The following is a 19,006-nucleotide window of genomic DNA, read 5'->3' as shown; positions in this document are numbered from 1 at the left end:
GAACATATCCGCCCACTTCACGTTGCTCACTGCTCGATCCAGGCGCTCGCGAATAGTTCCACGATGCCAGGTGAATATGTCGCCCACAAAACCTAGATCATCTAGCCCGCAGTCCGTCAGTGCATCACTGAATCCATGGAGACACAGAAGCGGTCGTGGAGTACCTCCTTCCTTCTCGTTGTTGTGCAGAATTTCATTAAAATCACCCGCGACGAGCCAAGGGAGGCTTATCATTACATGTACTTGACGTAGATAATCCCAAGTAAGTTGCTTCCTTTCACCGCTGGGTTCGCCATATATCCCCATAAATCGCCAACCATCCGGGTTGTGCTCGTTGATCCGAATATCAATGAAGTTTGTATGCACTTTCGTCGACGTGACCCCCAAGTTATTATACCAGAGCATCACTAGCCCACTGCTTCGTCCATCACTCTCCGAAACAACCATTTGATCAAAGCCTAGTCTCCTCATCAACTTCCCTGCCTTAGCTTTATTAAGATGCGCTTCAGACAGGAAGAGCACATATGGTCTTGCTCGCCCGTGGATACCCACAAGCGCCCGCACTGCCGCAGGCTTTCGCAACCCACGGTAGTTCCAGCATAACAGTTTCATTGCGTCCGGTCGAGCTCCTTCTCGGAGCTCGTCGATATCTGATGACTAACATCCATGACAATATTACACCCCGTCTTTGATCTCTTTGAATCCTGCGATGACACATCGTCATCCTCATCCCCATCAGCACATTGATTCGGTCCAAGTTTCTCCATTGGTGTTGCTCCGACAGCCGCAACCTCCAAGAGAAGAGGTAGTTTTGAACTTGTTGTTCCTGTGGCCGGCTCGTCATACGTTAATCTCTTACGAGATTTCTCCCCTTCATGCTTGTTCCCATCGCCAGGTTTAAGAGTGCTACTTGCGTCATCCAGGAGTTCTTTCGCTGAGGCCTTCCCACTCTCACCTCTACCCTGGGGGTTAGGCTTTTGTCCCGCAGTAGAGTTCTGTCTAGGTCCATGAGGTTGAGCTCCCGACCGAGGAGCGAGAATCCAATCACCCCATGCCATAGATTCTTTGTCATGCTTCCCATTGCCATGCTCCAAGAACGTATGCCCCATATGTCCGCACACATAGCAGAACACCGACATCTTCTCGTATAGGAGTGAGTAATACACTTTCCTCTGATTTTTAGTTATAGAAACAAACCTCATCAGTGGTTCATTCACATCCAACTTGACCCGAACTCTGACGATCCTTCCATTACCCCATCTAGGGTTTAACATGACGTTCATTACCTCCCCAACTTTCCTGGTCAGGGATCGAACAACATGCTCCTTCCTATACATTAGAGGGAGATCAACAATCTGGATCCATACTGCCAACTTATCAAGAGCCACCTCATCGAACTTCGTGAAGCCATCACATGCTTCGATCAGGACCCCATGGTCCCGGAAGAGCCATGGACCTTCTTCAGTAATTCTCTTCCAGTCACCCAGACAATTGACGGTGATCGAGAAGAGGTTTTCGCCCAGCGCACTGAAAGTAGCCCCCTGTGCCAAGCTCCATGCCATGCGCATACTTTCGTAGAAGCCTCCCCGGGAGAAGGGTTTATCAGTATGAACTTTGGCGATTGCCATGAACTCCGCTTCCCCAATCTCATATGGGAATTCCTCATCAAAGTTGAGATCATCTTCCTCCCTATCTTGCAGATTTAGCTTCCCAATCAGATCGTCCACCCCCGTTGACTTGTCCGCCATGGTCGTGCTATTAGCTGATGATTTCGAGCCAGAGTTTGCCATAACCCGCGAAAGCAACCCTAGCGCGGGGATTCGTCTTGCCGATCCGGTGTTTATGTAGGCTCACCGCAATCCACACCTAGGAAGAGTTGTAATCGAACTCCAAAGATCAGGCAAACCCTAGACGTTGCCGCGTCCCAGCCACAAACTCTTTTTATGCTAGTACTTGTTCATCTACGGGTGCAACTCAGCTTGGGCTCCTCCTTTTCGTTGCTGCCAAGTTTCGTCGATTATAATAAACGTGATCGCCACCCCCCAAAATAAAATTAAAAAACGTGAGCGCCAAGTGAAAAGTCCAACCGGTATCTCCCTTTGCCCCTAAAGCTATCAGTATTTCCCGTCAAATTGCCACTGGGAGAAAATCGTTTCGGACCGCTGCTCCTCTCTTCCAGGGACAAAAGTTCCTTCGGCCCGACACGAGCGCTAGGGTTTCTCCCAGCCGCCGCCGCCGCCGCCGCCGCTCCCGTCCGGCCGCTCGTTCCCCCGCCGACTCCGTGTCATCTCCCGGCTAGCCGCTGCCCTGCCGCTGCCTGTCCGCTTGGACCAGCCTCCCTCCCCTACCCCACGCCAACCCGTCGCCGTCGCCGGCTTCCTTGCCGCCTCCACGCTCGACCTCCCACTGCGATGGCCGCGGCGGACCCCCGACGCGTCCGCAACACGTGCATCCTGGCGCACGTCGACCACGGGAAGACCACGCTGGCGGACCACCTCGTCGCCTCCTGCGGCGACGGCCTCCTCCACCCCAGGCTCGCCGGCCGCCTCCGCTTCATGGACTACCTCGACGAGGAGCAGCGCCGGGCCATCACCATGAAGTCCGCCGCCGTGCTCCTCCGCTACGGCGACGGCCCCTCCGCGCACCGGGTCAACCTCATCGACTCCCCGGGCCACATCGACTTCTGCTCCGAGGTCTCCTCCGCCGCGCGCCTCTCCGACTCGGCGCTCATCCTCGTCGACGCCGTCGAGGGCGTCCACATCCAGACCCACGCCGCGCTGCGCCAGGCCTTCCTCGAGCGCCTCCGCCCCTGCCTCGTCCTCAACAAGCTCGACCGCCTCGTCACCGAGCTCCACCTCACACCCGCCGAGGCATATACGCGCCTGCACCGCATCCTCGCAGACGTTAACTCCATCTACTCCGCGCTGCGGTCGCACTCCTACTTCTCCGTCCTCGCGTCCCTCGAGGACCAACCATCCTCCAGCTCGTCCGCCTCACAGGATGATCTCCCGGACGATGCTGATGACGACGAGGAGGACGCCTTCCAGCCCCAAAAGGGCAATGTCGTCTTCGCCTGCGCCCTCGATGGCTGGGGCTTCCGCATCCACCACTTCGCTGAGTTGTACGCCACCAAGCTTGGCGCCAGCGCCTCTGCTTTGCTGAGAGGATTTTGGGGGCCGCGGTACTTGGAAAAAAAGGTGGACAAGAAGGGTAAGAAGAATTTTATGATTGTGGGAAAGAAGGCGGTGGAGGGTACTGACCGGGAGCCCATGTTTGTGGAGTTCATTCTGAAGCCCCTATGGAAATTGTATGAGGGAGTGCTGGGGCAGGACGGAGAGATAGTTCAGAAGGTCATTAGCAACTTCAAATTGAACATTCCACAGCGGGAGCTGCAGAACAAGGACCCAAAGTTAGTTTTGCAGTCGGTGATGAGCCGGTGGCTGCCGCTGGCAGATGCAGTGATGGCAATGGTGGTCGAGTGCACTCCTGACCCTGTTGTTGCTCAAGGGGCCAGGGTTGCAAGGCTTATGCCAAAGAGGGAGCTTGCAACAGAGGATGCTGCTGGTTGCGCTGAGGTTGTCTTGGAGGCAGAGAGGGTGAGAAGGTGTGTGGAGACCTGTGACGCGGCTGCAGATTCACCGGTGGTGGTGTATGTGTCGAAGATGTTTGCTGTGCCATGTAAGATGTTACCACCGAAGGGGGCGCATGGTGAGTTGTTGACCCACCAGGATGCAAGTGAATCAGAGGAGTGTTTTATGGCATTTGCCAGAGTGTTCAGTGGAGTTCTTCGTGCAGGGCAGAAGATTTTTGTGCTGTCGGCATTATACGATCCACTGAAAGGGGATGCAGTGCAGAAGCATGTACAGGAGATCGAGCTGCAATACTTGTATGAAATGCTGGGACAGGGCTTGAGGCCAGTTACCAGTGTGAGTGCTGGGAACGTGGTTGCAATACAGGGCCTAGGGCAGCATATATTGAAGAGTGCCACATTGTCATCCACCAAGAATTGCTGGCCCTTCTCAAGTATGATGTTCCAGGTGTCTCCGATGCTTAGGGTTGCAATTGAGCCTGCCAACCCGACGGATCTGGGAGCTCTTATTAAAGGGATCAAGCTTCTTAACCGAGCAGACCCATTTGTTGAGTACACTGTCTCGCACAGGGGTGAACATATCCTTGCCGCAGCTGGGGAGGTTCATCTGGAGCGGTGCAAGAAGGATCTGGAGGAAAGGTTTGCAAAGGTTAAGTTGGTCGTTTCGGATCCCCTGGTCTCATTTAAAGAGACGGTCGAAGGAGAAGGTGCTGCCTTATTGGAAGGCTTGAAGGCTCCGCATGCATTTGTTGAGAGGACTACTCCGAACGGGAGATGCACTGTGAGAGTTCAGGTCCTAAGACTTCCCAATGCTCTGACTAAGGTCCTCCAAGAAAGTGATCAATTGCTTGGTCAAATAATGGAGGGAAAAAACAGGAATGTAATGTTAAACCCACAAATTTCTCAAGATGATTGCGATTCTGTTGCGATGCTTAGGCAGCGCATGGTCAGTGCCATAGACAGTGAATTGGAAGCCATTTCTGAGCAAGTGGATAAAGAAAAACTTCAGAAGTATAGAAAGACATGGCTTGGCTACCTCAAAAGGATCTGGTCCTTGGGTCCTTGGCAGGTTGGCCCAAACTTCCTTCTCTTGCCTGATGTTGAATCAAGTGATGGTGTGTTAACCATGGAAGATGGAAGGCAAGGTATTCTTGTGCGTGGTAGAGCAGATTTTTCTGAAAGATTGGGGTTTGTGAGTGGATCTGATGCTGAAGCTAACCATACTCCTGACAGCAGTAAATCATCAGCAGATACTCCTGAATCATTACATCTAGAATCTGTGGCACTAAGGAACAGCATTCTTTCAGGATTTCAGTTTGCCACGAACGCAGGGCCTTTATGTGATGAACCAATGTGGGGTCTGGCATTTATCATTGAGCCTTACATATTTGCTGACAACTCTGATGCTGCCCATCAATCTGATCAATACAACATCTTCAGTGGTCAAGTAATAACCGCAGTTAAAGAAGGATGCCGAGCAGCCGTTCTTCAGAACAACCCAAGGCTTGTCGAAGGCATGTATTTCTGTGAATTGACCACCCCGACTCAGCAACTAGGTTCAACATATGCAGTTCTTAGTAAGAGGCGAGCGAAGATTTTGAAAGAAGAGATGCAAGAAGGGACTTCAGTATTTACAGTGCATGCTTACTTGCCTGTTGCCGAGAGCATTGGATTTTCTAATCAGCTCAGGACCTTAACATCAGGTGCAGCCAGTGCGCTGCTTGTTCTTAGCCACTGGGATGCTATTCAGGAGGACCCTTTTTTTATCCCAAAGTCACAGGAGGAGATTGAAGAATTTGGAGATGGGGCAAGCATAGGGCCAAACTTGGCTAAGAAACTTATGAATTCTGTGAGGCGGAGGAAAGGATTGCATGTTGAAGAGAAAGTTGTGGAGCATGGCACGAAACAGCGTACTCTCTCTAAGAAAGCATAGCTGTACTTTTTTGTTAGGTAGGGAAACTGTATCATTGTCCCCGGTTTTTGTGCTGGTAAACTGCAATACAAGACAATATCAAATATTGAATCTATCTTACCATATGGCTTTGATTATTTTTCATCTTTACTGGTATGTTTTGCCCGATGAATTATTACTGGATTGTTTTGTCACATGTGTGATACTCCCTCCGTTCCTAAATATAAGACCTTTTAGAGATTTTACTATGGACTAGATACGGAACAAAATGAGTGAATCTACATCCTAAAATATGACTACATACATCCGTATGTTATTTATAGTGAAATCTCTAAAAGGTCTTTTATATAGGAATGGAGGGAGTATATTAGAGAATGTTTAGTGGTCAGTTATGGATTGCTGATATTCCTATCATGTGAACTACCCTGTTTTGGTCACATGCCATAGGTCATGCAGAAACACTCCAGATTTTTTTGTTCTGTATGTATAATATATCTGAACTCTTGTTTTTCTTTCTTTGATACTGGATCATTTTGTGTTGTTTCAGAAATCTTACTTTTCTGCTTAATTCCTTCTGTTTCTTTTAACTCTGAAATCTTTATTGCTTTTACCTCGAGTTCGCAGCAGTTGGCTATTCTTGATATAGATGTTAGAAATAGCTAATCGACTGAATGTGTCTTTTGAAATACATAGTACTCCGTATTAGATAACAACTAGATGATACGAGACTCACAATTTTTTTTCTCAAAAAAATTGGGCAGTTATGGGGAGCTTGTATGATATTTCTGAGAATGGTTTCTGTTTTATGCTATATATATTTTGTGTTATATTTTTTCTTGCTTCAACAAGCTGAAGACTTGCCTAACTGTATAATTGAGGTGCTTGCCGAAATCCCTCAAGTAAGCTGCTAGATTTACCCTCAGGGTTATCTTCTTTGAGATGTCTTGAAAGCCTTGATTTGTCAAACAACCCCCTATCACTTAAACTCGTTTCTATGCTCACACTAATCTTCAGGTGTACTCTGATCAGAATTTCTGCTTTCCACTTTAATTATTTGCTATGTTTTGATCATGGCGACATATTTCACATTGTCTTTGACAGTGTTGGTTCTGATCATATCATCCATGGCTCAGTTTATATATGTTATCTGCCGTTTTGGTGCTTATTCTATGGCATTCATTCACTTATGAAACCCAACATTCATTATTTGTCTCACCTAATTGATTAACTTGGAGAGAGATGGGTGTGTTACTAACCTTTGGAGAAACGCTTTCCTGGAAGATGCTTTCTTTGTACCAGGAAGGAAGGAATTACTGGTGTTGTATTATTTATTTACTTGTTCAGGGGCATGTGCAGCTGCTGCTCCTGGCTGTAGGTGAACATATGGCAAACTGATAATGCCAGACCCCATATTGGTTCATCACATAAGCCAGAACTGAATTCTATTAGGAGTATTTGTATAAACTGGTTGCATCGTGTGTTGTGTTGTCTGTGGTTGCAGGCATTATCAGATCAGGGTGGTCTTGTGTGGTGAGCGAACCATGTCCTTTGACGGCAACCGGATTGGCACTCTGGTCAAGACCCTACTAAGGTTACTGCAGTCATGACCATAATTGAGACTTCAGGTCTGCATTGCTCCCTGCTCGATACATGTTTATAGTTTATTCATTGCCTCCTCTGTAAGCCGTAGGGGCTTCAGTGGGAGTGCTACGTGCTGCAAGTATATTAACAAAGATCTCCCTGAGATCATTGAATTCCATGTAAAGTATGTTGCGCTTGGTCAAGGTTTTGATGGATTGACCTCCTTTTCCTCTTTCAGTGCCCCAGATAATAGCTAATTCAGTTCTGTGCTCCGTGTCGGATTGCAGGATAAAAGTCCCTGTGGTCGAGAGCATCCCGTTTTCAAACAAAAGTGCTACCGCAACGGGTGCCTAGGTTAAGACTGTCATTGAGTTTACTTCGTCAGGACATCTTCAAATAGGAGGTGGGACCCACATGTTGTATTTCCCCCTGATTTTTCCCTTTTTGGCGCCTAGACTGCAGGGTAGTCAGTTTGCCATCACCATGATTAAGCTTTGCCCTTCACAATGGTTGTGGCATTCATCTTGCCCCTGTTCAAGGAAATTTACTTCAGCAGGCAGGCATCTGGTTTAATATATGTTGACTAAACTGTTGTTTTACGTGTTGATTACAGTCGACACTCACCACAATAGTTACATCATCTATGTGCAAAGCAGATGGAAAGAATCACCGGCCTGAACCCTTGCGCGTCGAGCCCTCCTTGCAGGAAACTGTCTCCTTGTATCACCAGGGAAGCACACAAGTGGACATGCCATTCTGTTGTCTAAAATACCTCAAAGTGACTAATGGTAAGCTGCTAGATTTACCCTCAGGGTTATCTTCTTTGAGATGTCTTGAAAGTCTTAACTTGTCAAACAGCTGGCTGACATCCCTTGGATTGGTTAGACTCGTTTCTATGCTTACACTAATCTTCAGGTGTACTCTGATCAGAATTTCTGCTGGTTTTAGTTCAAATTTGAACTGGTTTTAGTTCAAATACTAAAACCGCAACACTTATTTTGGAATGAAGGGAGGGTTTGCTATGTTGTGATGATGGCGACATAGTATTTCACATTGTCTTGTGTTGGTTCTGATCATATCATCCATGGCTCAGTCTATATATTTGTTATCTGTCATCTTGGTGCTTATTGTATGGCATTCATTCACTTATGAAACCAAACATTTCAGTAGTGATTAAACCTTTGGAGCAACGTCCCATGGTCTGTCATATTTGTACCAGGAAGGCATTACTGGTGTTGTACTATTTTACTTCTTCAGGGGAATGCATGTGCATATGCAGCTGCAGCTCCTTGCTCTAGTTGAACCTATGATTAGCTGAGTAACTGACAATGAAAAATGGACATTTTATATCAAAATAATCATGAAGGATATTGGTCATACTCAGAAAATGCCGAGAAATATGAGTTTGTCAGAGCAACTATTTAGTTGGAAGAAAATATAGATTGAAGATGGACATATCAGATGTGCCTGCTTGATAGGTTGCTTATTAGTTATGCAGATGCAGTGTTGCTTACATGCTTCTTGCTTGTGTCACGCTATGTTGGTAGACTTTAGAGAGAAATTTGACTTTGAACAAGACTACCGGTGAAGCACCAGGGCACTACAGTTCAAGATAATTTGATTTAATTCTAATATGTCAAGCTTCCGAAAGTTCACTATGTATTATATATTAACTAGAGCCTTTATATTTTGTAGAAGCATGTTATGTTCATCAATTTATTTGTAAAACTGAAGTCAGAGAGAAGTCATTTAGTAGTTAGGAGAAATTAGCGATAAGAAATAAAGTATTGCAACTTCTTTCAATTATATTATGCTTTGATAACTTGCAAAAAATATATTATGCTTTGATAAATAAATTTTTAGCAATTTGGTTTCTACTAGAGCAAGTATGGTTTCGGCAAGGAAATCGTGGAGCACCCAAGCAAGTTCTGATTTGTACTGGATCTGACTAATTAAATGCCGTCAGTTGTTTACACTCTATTCATGGAATGAGAATTTGTTAATACTGATGTTCATAATATAATGTAAGAATATTGTCCCTCAAGTGTCGATGCTTTTTCAATTTTTGTTTATTCCTGTGGCCTTGCAATATTCTTGTGATAAATGTGTGGAGTTGTTGTCTGGAGATGTCAATTCTTCATATGACAGTGTACAGATCATGCTGGCTTAGAACAACTCCTGATGGAAAGTTCTTATTCTTCCTTACCTATATTGGCCTAGAACAACTCTTGATAGGCAGGTGAATTTCTTATCGTGAAAGCTTTGTTCTATTTAGTAGCATATGGTGTTCAAAACAAATGTGAACTTGACAAGGTACAATTTTTATTTCTTCTTTTTGGATGAGCGGCACACAAGTATGTCTACCTTTTGCATGCTTCACGAAATGTTCCCACTCCATTGTAACCCTGAGAATTATAAGGTTATTGATGATCTAAATTAGTTTGCTTAAATCTGCTTGTATGTTTAGGCTCTTTTGATTGCCTAATAATGCACCTGGAACTCAGCTTAAAAAATAGAATGCATATGAAATTTCTCTCTATCAGCTAGCCATTTGGTTCTTTAATCCATCCATAGTTATATTTTTAATTCATTTTTATGCTTTAGCTATATTACTGAATTTTCTTATTTCCTGAATACAAGTCTTGTTACTTTTAGGACCTCTGACACATGAGTTTGAGCCATTTTATTGTACTGCTATCAATTTTGTGTCACTATATCCTTTTTTACACTCTTGGTGGCAAAGATGTTTTTTTTTAATTTCCCTTCTGGAGGTTTTTGCACTCTTATCAATATTTTTTCATATTAGAATCACTTTAGCAGTACCATATCGAATACAATATGTAGCAGACGTAGAGTTTTGCATTTTATAGAGATTACAATAATAAATTGGTGAAATTAGTTTGTTCTTTGATGTATATTAGCTTAAGTTGCTAAGCCACATAGTCCTATTTTTAGTACTAGAAGGAGAAATTAGATTAATCTATGCCATCCAGTGAGTTGAGGTAGGTTCTCTGTTGTGTTGGAGCAAGCTAAACCAAAGCGAGCAGCCACTCAAGGGAAGGAGCAGTGCTCCTATTCCCTCATGGTTGAGGTAGGTTCAGGTTAAATTATATGTGTTGATTCCCATCGCTTGCGCATGTGCAGGTCTTTGTGCCTGATCAAGTTGTTCTTTGTGAAGTATTATCTTTGGTGCACCATCTTGTCATCTGCTATCACGTACAAATGATTCATGCCACCCCGGTCAGTTATTAGGACCTCACCCCGTCATATCTGATTGGTTGATTTTGTTGCTGATTTTGTGGCTTCCAAAGTTTCAAATTCTAGGATGGGAAAAAGATATAGTGACTGAAGTTAACCGCTCAGTCCAGTCTGGTGCTACATTTTGATTTGACTATGGTTTGGTCAACTCGAATTCGAGACTGAGCATGAACCTATTAGATTTGGTTTCCTTTTCTAAAAGGAGATGTTATCTATGCCATATTTGCTGGTATTGGCTGAATTTTTACCTCAGTTGTACAAAAAGGATCTGTTGCATGTGCAAATGAAATGACCGTGTTTATCTAAGGACAAATGCAAAATCGAATATGCATAAGTGTTTTGAGAACACTACATAGAAAACAATACATGTCTCCTCAAAAAATAATGGATCGATTTTGCACTTGAAGGTTGCGAATCATTATGCAGGGCACTCCATACGTGCTATAGAGGCTACCATTATGATGACTCTACCAGAGTTGTTTTAATTTTGTTGTTCCGTGGCAACGCACGGGCATTCAACTAGTATATACTAAAAGCATAACCCCCCAAAAAAGAAGCACGTAAAAACCATCCAAACTAAGGAGAATATCATGATCCACCTCAGCACCAAACATAGCCCAATTAAAATTTGCAGCTCTCAGCTCTATAAATGTCCTTTTCGAAAGAAAAAATAATAATAAATATCTCAAGCACGTCGCCTTCTAAGGACTGTTTCAAAAACAATCTCTCTTTCAATATCGCCTTGCAAGGAAGTTGCAATGTGCGACCACCTATCGGTCCAAATACTAGCCACTAATTCATTGATGACCATGTCAATTTCCATATCACTAGAAGGAAAAGTAGAACATAAAAGGTTATTGTAAAATAAAACATAAAAACATTTTTTACAGCAGCTGGAAAAGAATGAGTTATAAATTGATCTTCCATATACCATATCTATTTATAACCTCTTAGACCATGTACAATGCAAGATGCTGAGTGAGATGCTTGTTAAGACAAACCTTTTTTTGTTTGAAGCATCTATGCATAAGAAAAAACAAATTCATTTTCATAAGCACATTCTAAGCATATTGCATCATACGTTGCCTAATGTGCCTATTGTATCTTATTTTACGATGTAAACAAGCCTCGAGAGCGCTCATGCTTCATGCATCCCTAACCCGGCCCACCCAAGCTTGATTGATTACCAGCAACAAGTTCTACACTCATGTTCCTCACTAGTTTCATCTCACATACCCTTCCACTTTTCATGCCCACTCGGCAAACTCTTCTCTCCTTGTTACTATGATGTACGCTACAACCACTTCTATCACCCTTGTTAAACCTTGGTTTCATTGTATGTTCCTTTTCATGGAGAGGAACTGTTACTTGGCATCTACATGGCCCTTGTTCAAACCTACAATCATGAAAACATTATTGCTAATAGTCGGGTAGTTAGATCTTATGTTCCTTTAGATCCATTGAGAAAAACAAAAATCTTCTTCTTCTCTCGTTTGTCAAGTGATAGTTAGAGCAACTCTAGCAGACTCCGTGAATCGGAAATCTCCATTATAGTTTTGGAGTCTCATCCACCAATTGTGACATTTTTAGAGTGCGCTATCTTTTGGACACCCTAGAATGCTCACCATGTATTTCTTTTATCATGTGTAGTCCATTCATCAATGGGAAGGTGAAGGGTGTCACAAACAAGGTGTGTGCGTCCATTTACAGTCATGGCGACACCAACATCCATGGGAAGGTGAAGGAGAACGTGATCCTGAGGCGGTGATGGCGCATAAAATCCCGGGAACGAGTTAACACCCGATAACCCGGACGAGGGCACCAACGTCGTCGATGGACCACTATAGGGCGCCCCGTAGGAGGAGGACGCGCCGTGAGGAGGCGCGGTTGCCGCTGTCGTCGAGTAGGGCGCGTAAGCCGAACGGGCAGAGGTGTCGTAGGGTGTTGGCGGCAGCGCGGCTGAAGCACCGTAGGGCACAGGCGGCGTGGGTGGATACCCCGGCCAGGGGTTAGCCGCGGGAGCCGCATAGGTTGGTGATGGGGCCGGGGCGTAGCCAGGAGGCGGGAACGGAGGCACGGTGTCGAAGGAGACCGACGACGGCGGGCGATGCAGGGAGGCGACGGCATGTGCGGCGGCAGGCGGGGCGGCGACACCAGCCATGGAGGCCAGGGGTCGTGACACAAAAACGGAGAGGCACCACGGGCCTTAGTACCATGGGCCAAAGCAGCAGGTGGGACGGCGGCGGCCGGAGCGGCATCGACCGGGGCAGATGGGATCTGGGCAGAGCCGGCGGCGAAAGACATGTCCGTAACCTAATTTGATACCATGTAAAAGATACTCCCTCCGTTCCATAATATAAGTCTTTTTAGCGATTTCATTAGAGAAATACATACGGATGTATATAGACATGCTTTAGAGTGTAGATTCATTCATTTTGTTTCGTATGTAGTCCCTTAGTGAAATCGCTTAAAAGACTTATATTTAGGAACGGAGGGAGTACGATTTATGGGAAACTACACCATACCCTAATACGGGTATGGCTCTTTATATATATCTATAGGGGTACACAACGCGTACAATTACAATTGCAATTATGTACATAAACTCTATGTAAATATACAGTCTAACAAGCTGGTGCCCTGTCCCCTACCTAGCATCATGGAACAGAGTGAGATAGGTTTACCCACGCTGAACTTGGCAGCATCCTCGACTTGAACCACCAGTAGCATGGTGCTAATTTTGTGTCTCTGACACCTAACCTCGGTTTCGGCTTGCTCGTTATCATGGTTTGATCAAGGGTGCAAACTCACACAACCGATGCTGTTATTGGTATGGTTTTTTTCTTTTTTTTTTGTCATGAGAGGCTATACTCACTTCAGGCGGCTGGCTCCTGGAGCCGTGCGCCACGAGTTTCTTCAGAATGCCCTTCCTAGTTCCTTCCTGGAGTTCACCATGAAGCTGATGGTCTTCACCCTACATATTCTGTTTGAATGACGCCCCTTCAGCGAAATCATCAGTTCCCTGACCATCCAAACAATGGCATTCGGACAGCCCAATGCCAATGTCAGTTTCTGGAGAACTGAAGAGAGTCTAGAGAGACGGACAGGATTGCGTACTTCACTTGGGTCTGAAGTTTCTCTTCCTTTCTGTACTGTTTGTTGTTGGTTGGGTGCCCGACCAAACGTGCCCTCTCTACACCCTCGTCGAAAGCTTCTGATCTCCCTCCACCGTGCCGTCGCTGGTTAGCTGGCCGGTCCGGCAGAGGCACGTTACGCGCCATGCTCTCTGCACTGGCCGCTAGGGTTGGGCGATCCAGAGCAGAGGCAGGCAGCAACCCGACGTGCGATGGACGTCGTCAGTTATTATTATTGGGTGCATGCACTGCACTGCACTGCACTGCAAGGGGGGCACGATCGACGCCGGCTTCCCTTTCGCGATCCGGCAAACGGTTTTGGTACGGTTTGGTTTGGCCGCGCGCGCCGTCCGGTACGAGTGCTCTTATCTTTTCCGGCCGCTGGCTGCTGGATTGATGGCTACTTCTCCCTTTACCATTTTTCCCTGATCCTTTTGCCACTTTAGCCGGACAAAATTTGCGCTTCGGCAGGCTCTTTCGTCCATGGGAGAATTCGGAGAGGAAGAAGCGGGAGTCCAACGGGAAAGCGGAGAGCCGAATCACCGTTAAAAAAAAACAAAAAGAGTGGAGAGCCTAATCAATAGCCCAACGGGCCTGGATTCTTCGGTTAGCTTGCAGCTTGCTTGGTGAAGCAAGCATGAGTACCAAAAAAAAAAAAGGCACGCTGCAAAGAGAGAAAGAAAGACCCAACCCAACGTGACCGACCAACCGTTTGCCTCCAAGCTCCCGTCTGCCGGTCAATTAACAACGCCAAAAGAAGCATCCCAGAAGAAGAGAGATGGCTTCTCTTCTTCTTCTTCTTTTTGCGGCATGAAAGAGAGAGACAGATGGCTTCGCTTCGGTGGGAATGTCTGTGCGTTGCCGGGCACGTGGAAACCTGTACTGCTTGACCATGGACCGCGTTTGAAGAATACCAGCAGTTCTTAGGATATATAGAACGGGGGAGCCAGTAGTAGCAGTCTAGCAGATATTAAAACATGCCACAAACAACTCCGTGTGATTTCTCACGTAGGATGGAGTAGACTTTACCGGCCGGGTGATCTGTCGACTGACCAGAACCAACTGCTATACCTTGCTCCTGAAAAGAAAAGAAGAAAAAGAGCGGGCAGGGGTACCCGACAGAATTTTATGCTGAATGTTCCCAAAGAAAGCGATAGAAACGCACGTAACGTACGTACTACATCATGGGCGTCGGAACGGAAACGGAAATGCGCCGTGGGTTACCATCACACATCACAAGTTGAGAACCATGCTACTAGCTTCTTCGGGGCTGTGTCCAATCATGGTAATGCAAATCCATTCAAAGTACTACTAGCAGCATCGATCGTACATGCATGCATGGTCCCGTTCGTGCTCGCCGTGCGACGTCGCTACACAAGAACAGAAGGGCCGACCATGACAAATACTCCCTCCGTTTTTAAATATAAGACTTTTTAGAAATTACACTATAAACTACATACGGATGTATGTAGACATATTTTAGAATGTACATTCATTTATTTTGGTCCGTATGTAGTCTCCTAATGAAATCTCTAAAATGTTTTATATTTTAGAACGGAGGGAGTATATATTCCGACCGGCCGAGATAAGCTCGAGGACACGGCGATCACCATCACTGGTACGTCTCTCTCTATATATCGATCTCAAGTGAATCTGATCTCCCAATACCCCAACGTGCAGGGCTCGACTCGACGGCAGTACTACGTGAGAATTCGATATGAAAGTAGCCGTAATAACCTGACAGCTGCCGTTGATCTTTATGCACCCCTGTAGCAAGCTGTTGGACTTGGCCTTGATCTTTATGCTTCCGGAGTCCGAAGAGGAGATTCGGTCAGACCATGCCTTCGTTGATCGCTGTCCCTGTTAACTGCCTGATTAATATCCATGTTGAAACGGTAGCAGGATTAAATCCCGCGCAATTAATCTGGAAACCGTTGAATGAGCACAGATTTCTTTTTATATACTCTGTCGGGAAGACAGTTTTTTTCTTAAGAATACCGAGAGAGGGGCAGGGGGTTCCTGCATTTCAATGTGTGTGTGGTGGTGGTGGTGGTGGTGGTGGGGGGGGGGGGGGGGAGAGTTGATCCATTTCATAAAAAAAGGGATCCAAAAACCTAACATTCTTGCCTAATCAGGAAAACCGAACGAAAGCCTAAAATAAAAAGGAAAAAGAAGACAAGAAAGAGAGGCACTAGAACTTTGGGGGGAAGACAGTAGATGTGTAAGTTAGTAGTGTGTAGTAATAGCACTATCTAAAGTCGTACTAAGGCAGTGACAAGTAATACGGATTGCAAAGAGTTAGTTCATTAGATCAACAGTGCTGCCAGACCTTCATTTTCCAGTATGTGTTTCATATGCTGGCTGGCAAGAGTATGTTTGCATAATCTGTTTCATAGGGAGAAACACGTAGATATCGGTTTACCATGCAACGATCAATGTTTTGGTATCGATGAAGTTAGCTGAAAGGTTGTTGTACAAACATAGTCGTGCAGTAGTTTAGCTGAAAGGTTGTTGTACAAACATAGTTGCGCAATAGTTTGCGTCCTTGTTTGACTACTGTCGGGCCATAGATATCAAATACTCCCTCCGTTTTTAAATATAAGTCTTTTAAGAGATTTCATTAGAAGTCTACATACAAAGTAAAATAAGTGAATCTACACTTTAAATTATGTCTATATACATCCGTATGTAGTCTACTAGTGAAATCTCTATAAAGACTTATATTTAGGAACAGAGGGAGTAGGAAGGATATATTTATACACAGTTCACACGTCTTAGAGCAAGTTTAGTAGAGCCCTCAAACCCCCAAACCCTTAAAAATAACCGCTTTTTTTTACAGTTTTTGTCCGAAAAACGGCGTAGACTAGAACCCTTAAACCCTTAAACCCGTAAATATTTTTAGAGGTCCAACCCTCAAACTAGTTTTGAGCCTGTAGAAGTGAGGGTTGGGAGGAGAAACTCCTCCCAACCCGCACTCATTTTCATCTCCAGCGCGGGATCGGGATCCCGTCTCCAACCGTCGTCGTCCTCGCGCCCAGGTCGCCACCATGGAGCCCCCCGCCGCCGCCGCGCCCGCCCCGGCCGCCCCCGCGTCCGCCCCTGCCGGCCCCGTCCCCGCCCCGGCCGCGGCTGCGCCCGCCCCGGCCCCGGCCGCGCCCGCCCCGGCCAAGCGGCGGCCCTCGCCCGCCCCTGCGCCCGCCGCCGCGCCCGCGCCAGCCGCCCTCGGCCCCGCCACGGCCGCCCCAGCGCCAGCCCCGGCCGCCCCCGCCACCGTCGGGGCCAAGCGGCGGCGGGCAGGCCTGCCACCGCCTCCTTCCGCGCCAGCCCCGGCCGCCGCTCACGCCCCTGCCGCCGCCCCGGCTTCCGCCCCCGACGCCGCTCCGGCCCTCAAGAAGAGCCGGCCGAAGGCGGCCTCCCGTGGGCCGCGAGGGGCTGCCTCCAAGGTCGCCGGCGAGTCCTCCGCCATGGCCAAGCCGCGGAAGAAGCTCGCGACGCGGAAGAAGCCCGCTGCCACGCCCGCCGAACCTCCTCCCGTCGCGCACGAGGTGTTCGAGGAAATGGCAACCCCATCCTCGTTCATGAACCTCCTCCAAGACGCGGAGGTGGACCACGGGGCTCCGCCTCTAGAACCCTTTAGGGTTGGTGATGACTTGGAGGAAGATGAGGAGGATGAAGGGGATGACGAGGAGGAGGTGGCCGAGATAGGGGAGGAGGCATTCACCGCCGCTTCCCGCCCACACGCGCGGTCGACAAACTACGGCGAGGCGGAAGATATCCTCTTGGTTCGTGCTTGGGCAGCTGTGGGGATGGATGCAACCACCGGCACCGACCAAACCGGTAAACGGTATTGGCAAAGGATCGAGGACAACTATTGTAGGATCAAGCCGAAGAATAGTGGGTTCATCTCTCGCACTTACCGGTCGCTTCAAGGCCGGTGGGAGTTGATGAAGCCCGCTTGTGCTCGTTGGAGTGCGGCCATGGACCAAGTGAGGGATGCACCACCTAGTGGAACCGTGGAGAGTGACTATGTGAGTACATATCTCTTCACTATTTTGATTATGTGATTATGTGTGGCTATTGTTGTGTTCTTATGTGATTATGTGTGGTTGTTAGGAGACAATTGCCGGCATGAGGTACAAGGAGATGGCCGCTTCCAAGGGCAAGCCATTCCCATTTAAGCATGCTTGGGCAATTCTTCAAACCTTTGACAAGTGGAAGTTGAGGGATCAAGAGACCGCACCCAAGAAGTCGGCAATGCTTAGGATGGATGATAGTGAAGATGAGGAGGGGGAGAGGAACTTGGGCAAGCCCGAGGGAACCAAGAAGGGCAAGGTAAGGGTGAAGATGGAAGGAGAGGCGTCAAGCCTAAGGGAGAAGATGGAGCAAATGATGAAGGCAAGAGAGGAATTGACAACGAAGACATTGGAGACGAAGCTTCTTATCACCGAGAAGAAGAAAGAGGTCAAGCTTGCACAAGTGGAAGCAAAGCGTGAAGAAGCAAAGCGCAAGGCCGACTTGAAGGAGAGGATGATCAAGGTGAAAGAGGCAAAGGTATGGAAAGAACTCATGGTGGAAGAGAAGGAGCACATGATGATGTCCAAGAAGGACATGGATCAAGAACAATTGCAATGGTGGAAGGACTACAAGGAGGACATCGCGGAGAGGAAGAGGATATTCCGTGGTGCGTCCTCTACTCTTCGAGGTGACACTCCGATGAGTTGTGGTGGCAATGGCGGTGTGGAAGACTCCACCACCGGCGACAATGGAGGTGCTTGATGGACGTGGAAGTGGTCTAGGAAATGGCGCCAAGTGTAATTTTTTGGTGATAGTGCCGATGAGAGGGGGAAGATGATGATTGTGTGATGTAAAAACTATTAAACCATGCATCAATGATCTTTATTTCCGTGTTTGTTTGGAGGTTTATTATGTTTTTCTAGTGAAAATTATGCAATGCCAAATGACAGTTTTAAGGGTTGGGGTTGGGGCAAAGAGTAGAACCCTCAAACCCAACCCTTATAACGGAATTCCGTTATAAGGGTTGGGTTTGAGGGTTCTACTCTTTGCCCCTGTTTTTCAACCCTTAAAAGTGTCAAAATTGGGCAATTCTCAACCCTTAAAACTGGTTTTACATTTAAGGATTTGAGGGTTCTACTAGAGATGCTCTTAATATGTTTAGTAGCGATGTAATTCTTACCTTTATGTAGCTTATATACTAAAAGCATAACCCAAAAAAAGAAACACGTAAAAACCGTCCAAACCAAGGAGAATATCATGATCCACCTCATCACCAAACATAGCCCAATTAAAATTTGCAGCTCTCAACATCCATAAATATCCTTTTTGAAAGAAATTTTTTTCCATAAATATCTCAGTAACATCGCCTTCTAAGGACTGTTTCAAAAATAACCTCTCTTTCAATGTGGCCTTCCAAGGAAGTTGTAATGTGCGACCACCTATGGGTCCCAATACTATCCACTAATTCATTGATGACCATGTCAATTTCCGTATCACTAGAAGGAAAAGTAAAACATA

General features: G+C 46.6%; 1 protein-coding gene and 1 long non-coding RNA gene across 2 annotated transcripts; both read left to right on the top strand.

Annotated features, from left to right (window-relative positions):
- The first annotated feature begins 2,146 nt into the window (after positions 1 to 2,146).
- Positions 2,147 to 5,638, top strand: LOC123452079 (elongation factor-like GTPase 1). Its single transcript, XM_045128655.1, has one exon. It carries the CDS (start codon positions 2,412 to 2,414, stop codon positions 5,520 to 5,522), a length of 3,111 nt encoding a protein of 1,036 aa, XP_044984590.1. The 5' UTR covers positions 2,147 to 2,411; the 3' UTR covers positions 5,523 to 5,638.
- Positions 5,639 to 5,817: 179 nt separating this feature from the next.
- On the top strand, positions 5,818 to 7,657 carry LOC123452077. The gene is made up of 2 exons (XR_006632565.1): positions 5,818 to 7,126; positions 7,370 to 7,657. It is a non-coding gene; the product is annotated as an uncharacterized LOC123452077 (long non-coding RNA).
- The last annotated feature ends 11,349 nt before the right edge of the window (positions 7,658 to 19,006 follow it).

The sequence above is a fragment of the Hordeum vulgare genome, chromosome 5H, assembly GCF_904849725.1.
Source record: "Hordeum vulgare subsp. vulgare chromosome 5H, MorexV3_pseudomolecules_assembly, whole genome shotgun sequence".
Taxonomy (NCBI): domain Eukaryota; kingdom Viridiplantae; phylum Streptophyta; class Magnoliopsida; order Poales; family Poaceae; genus Hordeum; species Hordeum vulgare.
This window is presented reverse-complemented; position numbering and strand designations above follow the sequence as displayed.

Bases quoted from the DNA above. Each gene is read 5' to 3' on its own strand.
- LOC123452079 (XM_045128655.1), top strand. From the start codon at position 2,412: ATGGCCGCGGCGGACCCCCGACGCGTCCGCAACACGTGCATCCTGGCG.